The sequence below is a fragment of the Kogia breviceps genome, chromosome 12 (assembly GCF_026419965.1).
Source record: "Kogia breviceps isolate mKogBre1 chromosome 12, mKogBre1 haplotype 1, whole genome shotgun sequence".
Taxonomy (NCBI): Eukaryota; Metazoa; Chordata; class Mammalia; order Artiodactyla; family Physeteridae; genus Kogia; species Kogia breviceps.
The window spans coordinates 8,058,092-8,074,863 of record NC_081321.1 but is presented as its reverse complement, the minus strand read 5'-3'; the positions used below and the strand labels follow the sequence as shown (position 1 = coordinate 8,074,863).

The 16,772-nt window shown below is 46.0% G+C and overlaps 1 protein-coding gene across 4 annotated transcripts in view; it reads right to left on the bottom strand.

Annotated features, from left to right (window-relative positions):
* ETV6 (ETS variant transcription factor 6) overlaps positions 1-16,772 on the bottom strand; it is a 240,936-nt gene that overhangs the window by 138,448 nt on the left and 85,716 nt on the right. The window contains exons 2-3 of one of the 4 annotated variants that reach the window (XM_067008733.1): positions 10,386-10,442; positions 2,290-2,419 (exon numbers count right to left, since the gene is read on the bottom strand). In XM_067008733.1, the coding sequence (XP_066864834.1) occupies positions 2,290-2,326 (37 nt within the window). In that variant the 5' untranslated portion in view covers positions 2,327-2,419; positions 10,386-10,442. The remainder of the gene's footprint in view (positions 1-2,289; positions 2,420-10,385; positions 10,443-16,772) is intronic. The other 3 variants (XM_067008734.1, XM_059082644.2, XM_059082645.2) reach the window with 3 other exon arrangements.

The window sequence follows — 16,772 nt, the reverse complement described above, 5'->3', positions numbered from 1 at the left end:
CCAAAGGGAGATATGCAAACTATCCAACAACTGATCCACCAGTTAGAACAGATTCCAGCCAGAAACCAACCCTCTGGCCACATCAGTGAATAGTGGCTAACCGTCAACCCTGAATTCATCCATCCATCCAAGAAGCTTACATCATGGCCTAACAGATAAAAGCCCAGGCTCTGGAGTCAGACAGAACTGAGTTTGAACCCTGACTCTATCTCCTACCGACTGTGTGACCTTGGCAGGTTCCTTAAATTCTCTTAAGCCCTAAATTCCTTATGTGTGACATGGATATAACGAAAATACCTACAAGGATCGCTGTGAGAATTAAATCAAATAATCTTCATAAAGGACTTCACATAGTGTCTGGTACAGAGGCATCCCACAATAGCTATTAGCTACTATGACTGTGTGCTAGGCACATGGCAGGGCCTGACAAAACAGCGGTAAGCAGCACACCGTTGTGACTCAATGAGGAAACTGTCTACCCAAGAAAAAAATTAAAGTGCTGGTATGGAAGAAACAGTTCCAAGTAGGGAAAATGATGTCTTAGGTGAGATCATAATATTTTCAAGTTAAGGGGGCTGCTGAACATTCTCCTGTCCAATCACAATTTTGTATGGTAGGAAAACTGAGCGTTAGGAGGACTGACTCACAGTCAAACAGCTAGTCTAACAGCAGAACTAGTTAAGAATTACAATCTCCTGACGGTCAGTTCGTGTGTCTGTCAGTTCGTTTTACCATGGTAACTTTTCATGGAGAGGCAGTTCTACGGTAAAAGAGCTTACATATGTGAAGCCATCCAGAGACAAACCAAGAGTTAGGGTCTTTGGGGGGGCTGGGGGATGGGTTGTGTCAAAGTACAGGAAGAAAAAGCCATGAAACCTCAGCCTATTTGGGACAGGAGTTCATTATTTCTTTTTCTCTCTTTATGGAGACTTCAGGCTCCGTAAGGGCAAGGAGTTGGGTCTGCTTTGTTCATTTCTGTATCCTGGCATCCAGAAGAGTGCCTGACGCAGTGCAGGTAATCAGTAACTATTTGTCGAACGAATAAATGAAGGAGACTGGGTAGCAGGAGTGCTTTCTCTGCATGGCCTGAGTATGTTCCACCCCAAAGCAAACGGTCCTGAAGTGAATAGCTTGGTCACAGAACAGCTTGGGGAGGAAAGCAAGGCTGCTAGTGGTCTCTTTCCCAGGCTGTCTGCTCACAACACTCACTGGTGCCACAAAACTCCATTTTGCTGAGTACAACCGTGCCCTCGTTCATGACCATGGCACCTCCACAGTCCCAGTCTCTTCTTTAAAAGTTCAGTGTGGAGAAGAAGGCAGACTGAAGCTGGAGTGTGCTGACCCTAGTATATACCAACTTAGTAAACACTGATGGATGCAGCAAGCTGGAGGAGGGGAAGGGTTCTCATGGCCCCCAACGCCCTTCAAGGATACCAGCCACCATCCTCACTGTCGGGGAGAAGGGGTGCGCCGGCAATGCACCCCGAGTACCTCCCAGCATCACAGTCATGTGATCTGCTGAATTAGCACAGAGAGAGGGGAAAGAGAAGCTTGCATCCTCTCCTGCAGTTCCCCACTCTCAGCAGGCAACCTTCTGCTTTCTGAGAAGGGATGGGTCGGGAGGGGTAGAATGACCTGGGAAGCACAAGCACGCCCGAAAAAGACGCCAAGTACAACGGGGCCACCGTTCAAGTCATGAGGAATCAACCAGGGAAGGGCCAAGGTGACCCCCCCCCCACCGTGTCGTGTCCTCCATAACCTGGGCTCGTGCCCTGAGGCTAACAGTCAAGCCAGAGAACCTGGCATTTTCTTGGACACCGCGACCAGGGTGGCGATCAGGGGATGCATTCTCCCCGGCTGCGCTCGGCATGCCGGGTCATCGGGGCTGGGTGGCAGCTCAAGAAAGAAAGACACAAAGGAAAGGACAGGTGCTAGGTGCTTTGGAGCCCGGCCCCAGCAGCACACGTGTGGAGGCCCCGACGCCCTGCCGAGCTGCAGCGGGTAGTATGTCATAGTCAGAGACGAAATGAACGCGCAGAGAAACGACAGCCAGGAAGCTCAAGCTTTTCAAAGCCATTTGCAGGTGGGAGGGGACAAACGACGCCAAAGCAGCTTCGGGAGGTCCTGGGAAAACCATCTCAGAGCGCGCGCGCGCGCGCCCCTGCCCGGCTTGCAGCCCCGCCTCCCCGCCGCCCCGCCCCTCCCCCCAGCGGTCGATCCTTCTCCGGCTGTCGGTCCGTCCGTCCCGTCCAATCGCCCCCGTCCATCCCGGGGCGCGCGAACACTCACGCAGGTGCGCAGGCAGGCGGATCGAGTCTTCCTCCATCCTGAGCGCTCGGGGCACTGGCACATGAAGCGGCGTCGAGGAAGTGTAACTGGGCACCGGGCTCTCGGGGGGTGTATATGAAATCCGTTCCTGCTGTTAAAGAGAAGGGCAGCAAGAGGGGAGGGGGGGAAAAGACAATGAAAGCCTGGAACTGAGGGCTGACATCCGCGAAGGGGCGGGTTCGGGGCGTCTGGGCGCTGGTCCCCTCTCTAGACACTCTGTGCAGCTGTCTTTCAGATCGCCAGCATCAGGGATTTGTAACAATACGCGGGAAAGGTTTAAAATTGGGCTTTTCCTTTGCACTCAGCTAAATAGGTGTCCTTTTTTTTTTTTTTCGCCCTCTCTCTGTACTAGTTGTTTGTTCCAGTAAAAAGAGGGGAGGCAAGGCCAAGGGAATGAAACAATATGTCTAGGAGAATGGCGTTAAAGTCTCCTCTCTCAAAAATTACTCTTCCGGTCACATAATTAATGTCACCAATACATTAAAACCACCTTCCCTCTTCTCTGGCAATATCCCCATCTTCTAATCAAAGTAGGATTCCACACTCAGATCCAATGAGAGGTGAGCCCAAAGTGATGGCTTATAAGTTGGAGATTTTAGTTAATAAATCTGCAAGCAAGATTTGTCTATCACCTACCTATCTCATGACACAGCTACCACCACCAAAAACCTCCAGTGTTTCATTTTTCCCCTCATCGTAGGGAATTAATCTGCCACATCAACAGTTATCTCCTTGCCCCCTCATACTCCATCTTAGAATCAATAATTCCTTTCCTTCTGAAGCATTTCAGGGCTCATGCAAAGAATAACCTGCATTTAAGGAAGTATGGTTTAATCGAAGATTCTTACTCAACTGACAAGGAAAGGGGGAGGGGAGACCCAGCACATCCACTGTTTAAATTCAAACAGGCGGCGTTTGTTAGATCAATTAAAACAACTGGATGGGATGGGAAGGATTCGTTTTAAGTTAAAAACGTGCCAGCTAATGCCAAGAAATCAACTATGGTGTACAGCGGGGAGAGCAGCGCAATTTGCATCTTAGATCGACAAACACCAACTAGTTTGACTTGCAGTCCACACACAAACCACAGAAACTAACAGAAGTTGTGTTGAACAGGGCAAAGTAAAGTGGGACACACATGGTCCAAAAATAGGATGGGGCAGAAGGAGATCGGTAAGATGCCATTGTGAAAACAAAAATCGAGCCAAACAGAAACATATGTATATGTATAACTGATAAACTTTGTTGTAAAGCAGAAGCTAGCACACCACTGTAAAGCAATTATACTCCAATAAAGATGTTAAAAAATAAAGTTTGTTTCTTCTAAACTAAAAAGAAAAATCACAGATTCAAATAAAACGAAAGGGGTGTTTACGTATTGGAAAGAATTCTCTACCATTTTATACTCCATCAAATATGCAAAGGGAAGCAGGGGAGTCCCCCAGCCCCGTAACCAAACTGAAGCTTCTCTTCTGCTCATAACCTGGAAAGTTTAGCAGCTGTGGCAGGAAGTTTCGATTTTAAATGAGTATATACATATTTTTGTAATTTCCGAATGGAATCACAATACCTTCCCTGAGGCATCCTCTACTGGCAACTAGGGCCTTTGGAACAGTTCTGGTTAAACATACATCGTAAAGTTTCCTGGTGAACTTCTTAATTAAGGGCAGACACATACACCCTAGATTTCATTTCTGGATCAATGGAGACGTCCTGTGAAAGGTCACCCAGAGGCAAACCCTTCAACTTCACTTTTCTTGAACTTTACCAAACATCACACATATTCTGAGCAACTCTAACTTAAGGAGGAGTTATATTTTTGGTGTTTGGCTTGGGGTTTTTGAGGTGAAAAAGTCAAAGACATAAACACACATATGGGAAACATATGAAATCTGTTGAGGGGTTTTTCAAGGTGAGATAGGCTTTTTTAAACGTTTTAAACATAGTCTGTTTTTCTACTTTGACAATTCTCCATACACTTCACCCCTGAATAACACCCCCACTGCCACCCCAGTCCCAATATACATCTCGGTATCTTATCTACCATTACTTTATTCCCAGAAATAGCTTCCTGTTTTGTTAGGGTTTTTGCAGAACTGAAACTGTTGATGAAGAAAACACAGTGCAGCCAGAGAGCTTTCAAACGGCATGGCATGAGTGTGAGAAAAAAAGAAGATGGCATTTCCTACGACGGTGACTTTCTCTTAAAGCCAGGAGAAACTTACAAGATCCTATAACTAGTCCCCATGAGTGAGAGGCCACGTGCTCCCTCACCCTCACCAACTCTATCAAGGATGGAGCCCTCAAGGCAGATTTCACTTTATTTCCTGGGGAAATAGACCTCCAGCCTGCTGATAAAAGAGTCAAGCTAGGTATCACCTTTAAAATGTATCTATTCTGACTTGCTAACTTATCGTTGTGCTGTACCTTCTTTTCACTGTACTTTCTTTGGAGGCAGAGCCCCCTGTGCGTTTACACTTGTGTGCGGTTCCCCGTCCTTCCTGCTACACTGAATGCCACACTTCAGGGCTCGCCCTCGGATTTTTATGCCACACCCCCACACGTCCAAGCAATTCCAGATGAAGGCAGCCTTGCTATTTCACGATGAAACCTATAGAGAGAAGGCCGGACAGCGAGTGGCTGTGCAACTGGAATGCCTCTCACTCCTGAGGGTGGATTCCACTCGGCAACACTGCAACACCCTAAGCCTGGGATGGGAAGCTCTTTTCAAAGGTTCCAATGAAGAGATGTGTCAGTAACAGAAGAAAGGCTGGGTATCCTGACCAAGACGGGGAAAAAGCAAAATGTGCTTCTAGGGTCTTATTTGCTAGCGGCTGTTACACGACCGTGACCCTGGGTTTAGCAGCCAGCACAGCACTCAGGGAACCCCGGAAAGGACGCCGCCCAGCGTGTGGGCTCCTTTCCGAGGAGAAGCAAGCACACACCTGGCCATCCCCCTCCAGACTTAGGTCCCTTGTCTCTCTTTCTGTCCATCTCTAGGGTGACTCATGTGGTCCTCATTTTAAAATCTGTTATTCTAACCGTGCACTTAACATCTACCGTGGCACAATCAGTACACTATCAGCAGTTAGAAATATGAAACAAACACTGCTATCTCCGATGGAGGCATCCAGGCAGAGGGGCTTGAAGAGGCTGACATCCGATTCCCCCCAATAACGGAAACCTCTTTATTCTCAGAACTGCCTCTCTGGTCCAACCCCAAGGAGGGGAAGGGGAGTTACCTGCTTACAGCGCATTCACCTCGAGAGCAAATTGTCAGTCGGAAGAAAACCAGAGGTGTTTTATTTTAACATCCCAGAGGGGGGCAACGATTTCCCCAAGAGGATCATAACCACTGCTCTAATTAAATTAAAATGCTGCGGACAGTGACATTAATGTATTCAAGCGTCGGAGGGGGGTACACTGCCAGCAGAGGTCAATGACGTGACTAAAAATGCCGTGACGTGGTTCCATTATTGTTTAGATACTTAAAAAGGAGACGTGCTGCTCTCAAACGTGCAGACACAACCTATCAAACCAAGCGGCAGAACAAAAGGGGGCACTGCCATTTCTAAGGCCAACGTAATACCTCTGAGAAGTGGGGTTGGAAGAGCACAAAGCTCTGGAAGGAGCAAATAAGGCTAAACATAGTTTTAGGCAAAGGAGGAAATGTATATGTCACTAACCATTACAGAAAGCTTTCAAAACATTAAATGGAATGCGGAGCTAGGGTTGCTACAAGCCACACTATTGAAAGTGAGCTCCATCCCCGACCATGAAGGGTCACAAGGTGACCCTTCAAGAGGCAGTTCTGAGAATGCAGGGGTTTCCGTTACTGGGGGGAATCGGATGTTAGTCTCTTTAAGCCCCTCTGCCTGGATGCCTCCGTCGGAGATAGCAGTGTTTGTTTCAAGGTGGCCCATCTAATGCTGCTCATTTTAAAAAAACATTTATTTTATTAAAGTATAGTTGACTTACAGTGTTGTTAATTTCTGTTGTACAGCAAAGTGATTCAGACATATATATATATATATATATACACATTCTTTTTCATATTCTTTTCCATGATGGTTTATGACAGGATATTGAATATAGTTCCATGTGCTATACAGTAGGACCTTGTTGTTTATCTATGCTATATATAATAGTTTTTGCAACTGCTAATCCCAAACTCCCAATCCATCCTTCCCGCACGCCCCTCGGCAACCAGAAGTCTGTTCTCTGTGTCTGTGACTCTGTTTCTGTTTCATAGGTAAGTTCATTTGTGTCATATTTTAGATTCCACATATAAGTGATATCATACGGTATTTGTCTTTCTCTTTCTGACTTACTTTTGCTTAGTATGATAATCACTAGGTCCATCCATGTTGCTGCAAATGACATTATTTCATTCTTTTTTATGGCTGAGTAATATCCCATTGTATATATGTACCACATCTTCTTTATCCATTCATCTGTCAGTGGACATTTAGGTTACTTCCATGTCTTGGCTATTGTGAATAGTGCTGCTATGAACGTAGGGGTGCATGTATCTTTTTGAATTATAGTTTTGTCCAGGAGTATATGCCCAGAGGTGGCACTGTTGGATCATATGGCAACTGTATTTTTAGTTTTCCGAGGAACCTCCGTACCGTTCTCCATAGTGGCTGCACCAATTTACATTCCCACCAACAGTGTGGCGGGGTTCCCCTTTCTCCACGCCCTCTCTAGCATGTGTTATTTGTAGATTTTTTAATGATGGCCATTCTGACCCGTGTGAGGTGCTACCTCATTGTAGTTTTGATTTGCATTTCTCTAATAATACTTAATAATTCTGCTCATTTTAAAACCAACTGCTTAGAACCTGTGACTACTGCATAAACCAAGCTTATATGTCTTGTGTTCAGTAGGAGAGTGGTGTTTCTACTTCCTCCACGCCCACCCCATGGCTGCCTTTTATGGACAAGAGATAAAAACTGAATATTATTATCACCGAAAAAGGCTTTCCTTTTCAAAATTATTTAATGTAGAGCTTCTATAAATCATGGGGATCCCCCAGCGCGTTTACACATTTGTTTTTACGTCACTAACTCTTTGAAAAAGCTGAAAGGCTGAGAAATTTAGAGCTTACTGACGATTAAATACTAACCTTCTGGAAATAAAGATAAGGCATTTCTGTAACAGAGAAAAACAGAAATAAAGTCTGGTTGTACAGTCCGCCGCCCCAAATCTGGGGACTCACCAACTACGCATTGAAAAGATGCAGGGGAAACAAATTTCAGAAAGTTCCAGAATGCAAAACTTGAATCTGCCCTGTGCTGGCAACTATTTACATAGCATTTACATTGTATAAGTAATAAAGAGATGATTTAAAGTATGTGGGAGGATGTGTACAGATTATATGCAAATACTACACCATTTTATTTTATATAAGGGACTTAAGCATCCGAGGATTTTGGTATCCTCAGGGGTCCTGGAACCAAACCCCCCTGCAGATACCGAGGGACAACAGTACTTGCAAACAGATGGTTTAGAGGTAATTTCAAAGATTTCTTGACTGGAGAGCTGAGATGCCCTTGATTTAGGAACTTTTTCCAGAAATAGCCCCCATCCCCATTATGAATGCCAGGATTACCCCAATGATGACTTCTGAAGCCTGTGTAAAGGACACTCTTGAGGACAAGGAGTGTCATGGAAACAGTGGTGCCCATGGACCATTTCCCAAGGAAAATACTGTAAAAAAGCTGCAGGTGCACTTTTCATCCTGCTACACTTAGGTGTCCCTTCACTGCACTGCAAACCAGCAACCCAGACAAGACAGGAAACAGTAGGCACCACGGGTACAGTGGTCATGCTAGTAAGAGTCAATATTTTGAGGGAAGGATTTCCTTCTCTTTGCCACCCTGCAGATTTTTAGGAAAGCTGCCTGGGAAAGCTGATGCTTCTACTACAGTCATCTTCTATAGACTAAAAGAAGAAATCTCTCCTATGGGAAACTATTTATTGAGATTTACTCAACTGAAGTCTGAACACACAATTATTTAACTACACCCTTCTGGGTGCAGAATAATTCAAAGTGGTGGCTTTGGCTTTCATTAAATAAGAAGCAAAAGCAGCACATCACCAAAAAACTGAACAAGACTGAATTCTGAGCTGCACAGTTTTCTAGGTTTTTGGTGCCAGGGGTGCAAACAGAACACACAACAACCTAAACGAACACACTCTTGGTTGCCAAGTTCTTTCACTTGAAAAACTACACTGAATATTTTGTTCACCCCCAAATTTAGCAAAATCAACTTAAAGGACTTGCAGAAAGATGCAAACGTCACTCTTCTTCGCTAAATTTACACACGGCCACGGTCCACGATCTCTTTCGCAGCTTTCGAGAAAGAAACCGTGTACTTTAGGATCTGGGGTGAGAACAGTATACCTTAGGATGTGAGGGATTCAAATAAGAATTGCGAAGTCGAAAACCAGGTCCATCAAACCACAGCAGTGAAGCTGTGATGCTGTCTTTCCCTCCCACAGACGCTCCCGTTGACGTCTAAACAAGTGACCCGAGCCGGTTCCCCTGTTAGCGCCCAGCTCCTCTCCTGAGAGAAACGTCCCTCTTGGTGCTGAGTCATCAGATTTTTACACACACACACACACACACACACACACACACACACACACACACACCCCAATTGGTCTTTGGCTTTTAACATGCTTGCAGCCATTTCCAGCAAGAAGAATGGGAGTACCCCCACGAAACGGTCACCCAGACGCCCATTCAGCCCTTGTGGGGGAGGGTACGCCCCCACAGTCTACATTCACACTGACGTGGGGATCTTCTGAGGAGCCCGGTTTCACCTGTCCAAGGAGTGCTCTTGCTTTGGACACTCAAGGAGATGGTTCGGGGCCTGAGCTACGTAAATTCCTACATGCTTAGAACTGAAATAGACAGTCCTTTTCCTCCCCTTCTTAAGGCTCCTCTACCCTAAATCAGAAGACAGCCTATTGTGTCTATCAAACAGATACAATTAAGTCAAAGCACCTTAAGTCTTTCTTTTGCCCAGAACTAAGTTATCGATGCACAACTGGATGAAAGAAAAGAAGCATTAGCAATAGGCCATGCAACCAAGCACTGCTGTAAAAGGTCATTAATTTTTTGTTCTCCCTATGATTGTTATGAAATCTTTCAGCATTCATCAAGCATCCACTAGGAGCCAAGGCCTGTACCAGGCATTACGAATTCTACCACCATTAAGTCCTAGAATTTCTAAGATGGCCCCAATATTAAAAATTCTGGCCAGGACATGGAAGCATCCTAAATGTCCATTGACAGAGAATGGATAAAGAAGATGTGGTACATATATACAATGGAATATTACTCAGCCATAAAAAAGAATGGAATAATGCCATTTGCAGCAACATGGATGGACCTAGAGCTTATCATACTAGGTGAGACGGAGAAGGACAAATATCATACGATATCACTTACATGTGAAATCTTAAAAAATGGTACAAATGAACCTATTTGAAAACAAAACAGAAACAGTGTCACAGATGTAGAAAACAAACTATGGTTACCAAAGGGGAAAGGGTGGGGGAGGGATAAACTGGGAGACTGGGATGGACATATACTCACTACTATATATAAAATAGATAACTAATAAGGACCTGCTGTATATAGCACAGGGAACTCTAAACAATACTCTGTAATGACCCATATGGGAACGGAATCTAAAAAAAGAGTGGATATGTGTGTATGTATAACTGATTCACTTTGCTGTAGATCAGAAACTAACAACATTTTAAGTCAACTATACTCCAATACAAATTAATTTTAAAAATTCTGCATCACTTTACCCATAAATACATATGGGTACTCTCACTCATACATAAATACTTATACTCCTCAGAACATATGTCCCAATCTTGGTTGGAAAATATAGTCATTGCGACAACCAGGGAGGGAAGCTAGCATTCAGGGAGCGCTTGGAATACACTTCCTACGAAGCCTTTATTTTATTTCAGACTCACAATAACCCTGCAAGGAAGGCATCATGACCCCCATTCCACACGCTGAACCTGACCTGAAGACGGCGGGGGGAGGCAATCTGTCCAAGTCACCAGCTCGGGAGATGGTACGGCTGGTAAAAAGAGGAGACATAAGAAATTATTACACTGAAGTAGGGCCAGCCCGTCAACAATGGCTTCACAACTAATGGTGACTCCCACGAGGTAAGTTCAAGCTTGTAAGAACAGCTGCAGCTTTGGAATATTTCACTGCTTTGGGCCCTCACTCCTCACAGAATTCCAGGGGGTCCCCGAGGGTCGCTCCACAGAGGCCCCGAGCCGGGGTGCTGTCTTAAGCCTGTTGGTTCTGCTACTGGGAACAAAGATGGAGGGCGGGGCTTACCCGGTGGCGCAGTGGTTGAGACTCCGCCCCGCCGATGCAGGGGACGCGGGTTCGTGCCCCGGTCTGGGAGGATCCCACGTGCCGCGGAGTGGCTGGGCCCGTGAGCCATGGCGGCTGGGCCCGTGAGCCATGGCCGCTGCGCCTGCGCGTCTGGAGCCTGTGCTCCGCAACGCGAGAGGCCGCGAGAGCGAGAGGTCCGCGTACCGCAAAAAAAAAAAAAAAAAAAAAAAAAAAAAAAAAAAAAAAAAGGGCTTCCCTGATGGCGCAGTGGTTGAGAGTCCGCCTGCCGATGCAGGGGACGCGGGTTCGTGCCCCGGTCCGGGAGGATCCCACGTGCCGCGGAGCGGCTGGGCCCGTGAGAGCCGTGGCCGCTGAGCCTGTGCTCCGCAACAGGAGAGGCCGCGGCAGGGAGCGGCCTGCGTACCGCAGAAAAAGAAAAAAGAAAAAGAAAAAGATGGAGGGCGTAAGTGCCTTTACCTGAAGGGAGGGGACTAAATGCAACGTGCGAGGGGAGTTCTCCTGCCAGGGCCCCTGAGCGGGGGAAGACACTAGAATCCATCCAGGGATGCGTGTTACCCGTGGGACTCCATCAGCAGAGCTGTCAGGGCGCCTCTGAGGACTCTACCTCGTAGTGAAAGCTCATCTTAGGGGATTTTTAAATAAAACCATGTTCCTCTTCTCACATTTTCTTCGACAACCACAAAAACCATTTCCCTTACTCAACACCTTCCCATTTATCCAAGAGCGGCGGATCTGAACGTACAGGTGAGACGAACAGGAGCAGCGAGGAGGAAAGGCCCCGTCAACATTTATTCGTGGCCTGTTCGTGGGCAGAGCTCTGAACCCAGGAGGGGCGAGTCTGCCTCCGGGAATCAGTGGCAGCCGTCCAACGACGCCGGTCCCGGCGTCTGAAGATGCACCCTCCCCTTCTCGCAAATGAGGAAGGGGTGATGGAGGTTCTCAGGGGGGTTGTGGGGGGCGGGGAAGACTGAAAGGATCCAAACAGATGTCTTCGAATTCGGAAGGGCTGGTATAAGGCAGAGCGAAGGCTCCCCCTTAGCCCCCCAGAGGGCAGGGCTGGCCACACACACACCTGCGCCCTAGGCACGTGCGTCCGCTTACTGGCCCTCGTAAAGCCAATTTAAGGTGAGGCTGAAAGGTGACTCTGAAAGGTGTTCCTGCGCTGGGAATTAACTCAAGTAGAACCTGAAGGTGCCTTATAACTAAGTCCAAGAGTGATCTTCTGTCTCTTGGCGAGTCAGTGCTTATTAATTACACTGTGGGCAGAACAGAGCCAAACAAAACAGGAAGACCACGATCCTCTTCTCCAACAACTAGTCCCCAGAGGCCGCTCACACCATCCGAGGGGTCTACCCAATATAATTAGAAAAATTACTAGTATCTACAACTTGGAGCAACCCTTTCGAAGACAAGCACCGACAAAAACTCAAACAGATTTCCTTATTGTCCTAATTTTAAAACATTTTAATTAAGATCCTTTCCAACCCTGAGATGCTATGAATCTTTTATTTTTTTTTTTTTCTCTTCTGAATTTCTTAAATATTTCTGACATGAGTAGTAGTAAGCAGAATCTCAAGCTGTGATTCCTTTTCATGCCAGGTTGTGGTTTCCAGGGAGGTCTGTGCTTAAAGGATGCTTAGCTCATTTGGCTGGAACCCAGTGCTGACCGAGGCAAGGTCACAGGCTTTAGACCTGGATGGGAAAATGAAATGCACGCCACTCCATGGCCCAGATTACACCCCTAATCCCTGCCAGGATACAGGTGACTTCTTTTAAGGTGGAGATTAGGTGAGGTCGGCCACAAACATCACCACTACTGGAAACCCCAGAAGTGCATGTCCTACCGACAGTGGTGGGGTCACTTCAGTATAAGAAAGGTGGTGTGACTTCGTACAGAACCAGCTGGTGTCACCTCCGGGAAAAATACCGTCTTGCTGTGGGATTTATCCACAAACGCCCCTAAGCTTTTGATCCACCTTTTGAAAAAGGGTCACAGAATCCTTTCTTCCTAACTAATTCGAACAACAGAAGAAACAGGTACTCAAATGAACAGCAGTTTATATCCTGGCCACAACAAAGTGAGGCCAAGTTCGGCTCTTGATTAGCTGCTTTCTCCTCCATTAATGCTGTTCCCTCTAATGATCTGGCTATTACAATGAGCCAATCTGCAGTGTCCCTGCCTGGGGCTAACAAGTAATGAACTGCCAGTGTTACTATTTAGTTGTATCAAGGGCGCCATTAGAGACAGCTTCTCAATTTCTCCCCGCAAACGAGAGATACCTTCCAGGCATGTTCCACCTGCCCGTGGGGCTGCTCTCCCACTGCACTCACAGTGCCCCTGGGTACGAGCTCCCGGGGGACTCATGGACCTTAAGATTGGGACAGAGCAAAGGATGAGGGTCAGGCTTCTGTGGAGACCAGACGTGGAAGCAGCAGAAGAGCCCCAGAGGGATGCTTTGAACCTGTACATTAACCATTGATTCCTCCCTCCCTCTCCACCTGCCTTCTCGCGCCTCATAAACATTCTCCCCATCCACAAGCAGCTTTCCTCTTTCTGTTCCAGCATCACTCTGGGCTCACTCCGTCTTCATTTCTTTCGTGAATGACTGCACCTGAAAGTCTTATGAAAGGAAGAGAGAGAAAGAGAAGCTTTTCAACTCACACCCTCAGCTGATTGCTGGAGGTGACTGATTGGAAGGGAGGCAACTCAGACCCCCCCTTACAATTGAAGACTTTCTGTCCTGTGATGTATCTTTACAAAATGTCGACAGCTGAAATGGACCACACACCGAGTGAGAAACGTGAGGCTTTAAAAACAGGCTACCAGAGCAAGAGTTGCATTCTAGTTCAAATGAGGGAAATCCAGAGAAACGCTGAAGAAAGTCTCTAAAATAACAGCCTCACTGAAGTCTGCTTGAAGTTCCGCAAGGTCCTAACTAGATGCTGCCCATTTCCAGTGAACCAGGCGACAACCCGGCCCCCCGACACACCTCAATCAGGAAAGGAGAAGGCTGGGTTACAACCACTGCCAGGGTCAAGTTGAACAAATTCCCTTGCTCTACGTGTATCAGAAAATTCCTGGCTTGCTTCAGGCTGACAAAGAAATAGAAATAGAAAAAGCCCTGTAAACCATACCCAGAGTAACAAGTGCAAATGAGGTCTGGTACAGATTCGTGTCTCTGGGAAAATGTTTCCTACCGATATAATTTTCAACAAAACCCTATTAAGAACGCCATACTTGAAAAGCACCATAAAAGAAACGTCAACATCTCCTCAGCGTATGCTGTCTGAGGAGCTGGCATTAAAATACCCAACCTTTACCATCACATAATGTTATTTTAAAGATAAGTCACATGAAGCTCGTGAAATAGTACGCGTTTCTTGAAACAAAGGCTCTCTATAAATGCAACGCGTCACTACAGTGAGAGATTTGTAAAGTCCCAAATAAAGCACTACTTTTTATGCGTGCCGTAAGGATTAAACCCGTCTTCATGGTGCAGAGTGGGAAATTAACTGAAACCACAACTGAAGATGGACCGTGACCTCATATATGACTGACTGAAGAATCAGGGCAGAATTTATCTGCCGCCCAACCTGCAGCCTCTGTAACTCAGAAGTAACCTATACACAATCTTGAACATTGATTAAGAGGGTCACACACCTGCATCTCCTCTTTCTTTTCCAGAAGTAATAACCATCCTGGCAAGTAATTTCTTATATACTTTGTCAGAAACCATAGACGTTCTCTGATCTTTAGACACATGATTCCTTACAGGAACTCAGAAAAGGCGCCCTTCCCTCCACTGGGGTCGTGGTAAGAAAGACCTGGGAGTTTGGGGTTTTTTCGGACAACTGATGACTGAAAACAAGTTCTGCTGACAAGGTGAATATTATTATGAGAAATGCTACCAGCATTAGTAGCATTCTAAAAACTTAATGGCAGGAATGAGAATGAAATATAGAAGCATGTGTGTGTATATGATGACAACAGTCATTGACAGCATATGAAGCGGCTTGAAATAATAAAGAGACTCATGTGCTGCACTCTTGTAGCCCTGTTGTTAAGACTAATCATTTATTTTACATAAGATCCTGTGCCTTCATTACAACTACTGTGCTTGACAGTACATGAAAAATATGCTTGAGTTTCCACATACTTCAGGGACCCGGGATCATCTAATCATTTGGGAAATACACATTTTTTAAATCAGGTATTCTGAATCTTGGCTGCACGTCAGAATCATCTGGAGAAGCTTTAAAAAAAAAAAAATCCCAGTAATCAATCAGCAGAGGCAAAGTACTGATATTATAGATAGGATGGATAAACAACAAGGTCCTACTGTAGAGCACAGGAAACTATATTCAATATCCTGTAACAAACCATAATGGAAAAGAATATGAAAAAGAATATAAAAAATTAAGATTGTCTTTGATTGCCCAAAAAAACCCAGTACTCAAGTCAACCAGCCAGGTATCAATATTTTTAAAGCTCTTCGTGGGATTCCAATATGCAGAGAGGTAAGGCTGACAATCAGTATCTTCAATCAAGACATAGAGAGTAAATCCAGACGCATGCTAAATGATTATCTTTCACAGTAGTTTCTTAGAAACCCTATTAACCCATTTGCTAACTGTCCTCCCCTCCTGAGTAAATTGCTATTGTTCTGCCTTTAACCATAAAATAGAGATTATCGGTGTAATACAGGAAGTTCCTGCCTGGTGACCACCTGACCCACGAGGCACAAGTGCCCCAGACAGGTGTGTCTGCAGTGGTTCATCTCCCCTCCCAACTGCCTCGGGAGCTCCCCCAGCCCCACCCCCAGGGAGGCTGCTCAGCTTCACTTTCCAGAGCTCTACCTGGAGCCCATGTTCTCAGCACTGGCTGCACCTGCCGTGGGTAGCAGGGCCAAGACGAGGGTAACGATGGAGAAGCTAGAGGGAACAGAAAACCCATTCCACTTCCGGATTGCCCTCCCTCCCCCTACCGACACCCAGAAGGGTCTGTCTGTCTTCATGTGTTCAGGCCCCAGACCCCCTCTTTCTGGCTCAAGGATCCAGCAGCTTGGAGCCCGGGGAGCCTCCTTTCCCCAGGTGAGATGCATGATCTCCGCGATGGCTGTCACGGCTGCCTGTGCACCACTCGAAAATGGCGAGTGGGCTACATCTTTTCCCCAAAGGAACCTTGCTACCAGTGATTAGGTCTTTATTTTTGCACACGAACTCTCCACTGACTCTAACCTGGAGGAAGGTCTTGACCTCCAAGCAGCTGACTTCTTAATAAAATCTTGGAACCCTAAACTAGTAGAAATCTCCAGCCCGCTAAAGGTCTTCACCAAGATAGCTGAAAGTCCTTCCACGACATGCTGCTATGTCCTCCTAACACCCTAGGAGTCGTATCACCAAAACCAGCACAAAACCTACTTGACAGATGTAGGAACTGAGGTGGAAAGGATTGACAAGATTCTTGAATGAATCCCATAACTGCTCTGGAGGGAGCAGAGTTCTAAACCCAAAGATGTCATCTTTCTCTGGAGTTACCTTCTGTCTCGAGTGTTGTTTAAACTCTTGGACATCATGATAAAGTCTGTGTATAAAGTGGCCCTTAAGGGGAAGCGTAGCTCACTTAAGAACCTAGCTGATTTATTTATTCACTCCTTGATAAAAATCATTTTCCAAAGAAGCCCCTGGAAGCCGAAGTCCTTCCAATAAAACAAAATTTTCAACAGTTTCCAAGCATCTTGATGTTATTAGTATTTTACCTCTTCTTCCTTTAAGCAAAATACAATTCCAAAACGATGATAGAACTGTGGCATGAAGATTGCTTTATCATCTGAAATTCACTCAGGTGTTGAAAGTCCTGGAGTGGGCGGTAATTCTCTTTGTGTCTTTCAGAAGCAACTTGCAAGCTACCCTGTGAAAGCCCGCTACAGCATCGCTAGCCAAGCCTTGCCAGTGGCGTCAACAGTTCTGACAGGGAGCTGCCAACAACTGAAACCTATCAACAGGAAGATCTGGAAAGTTTAAGCAAAAGTTGAAGATA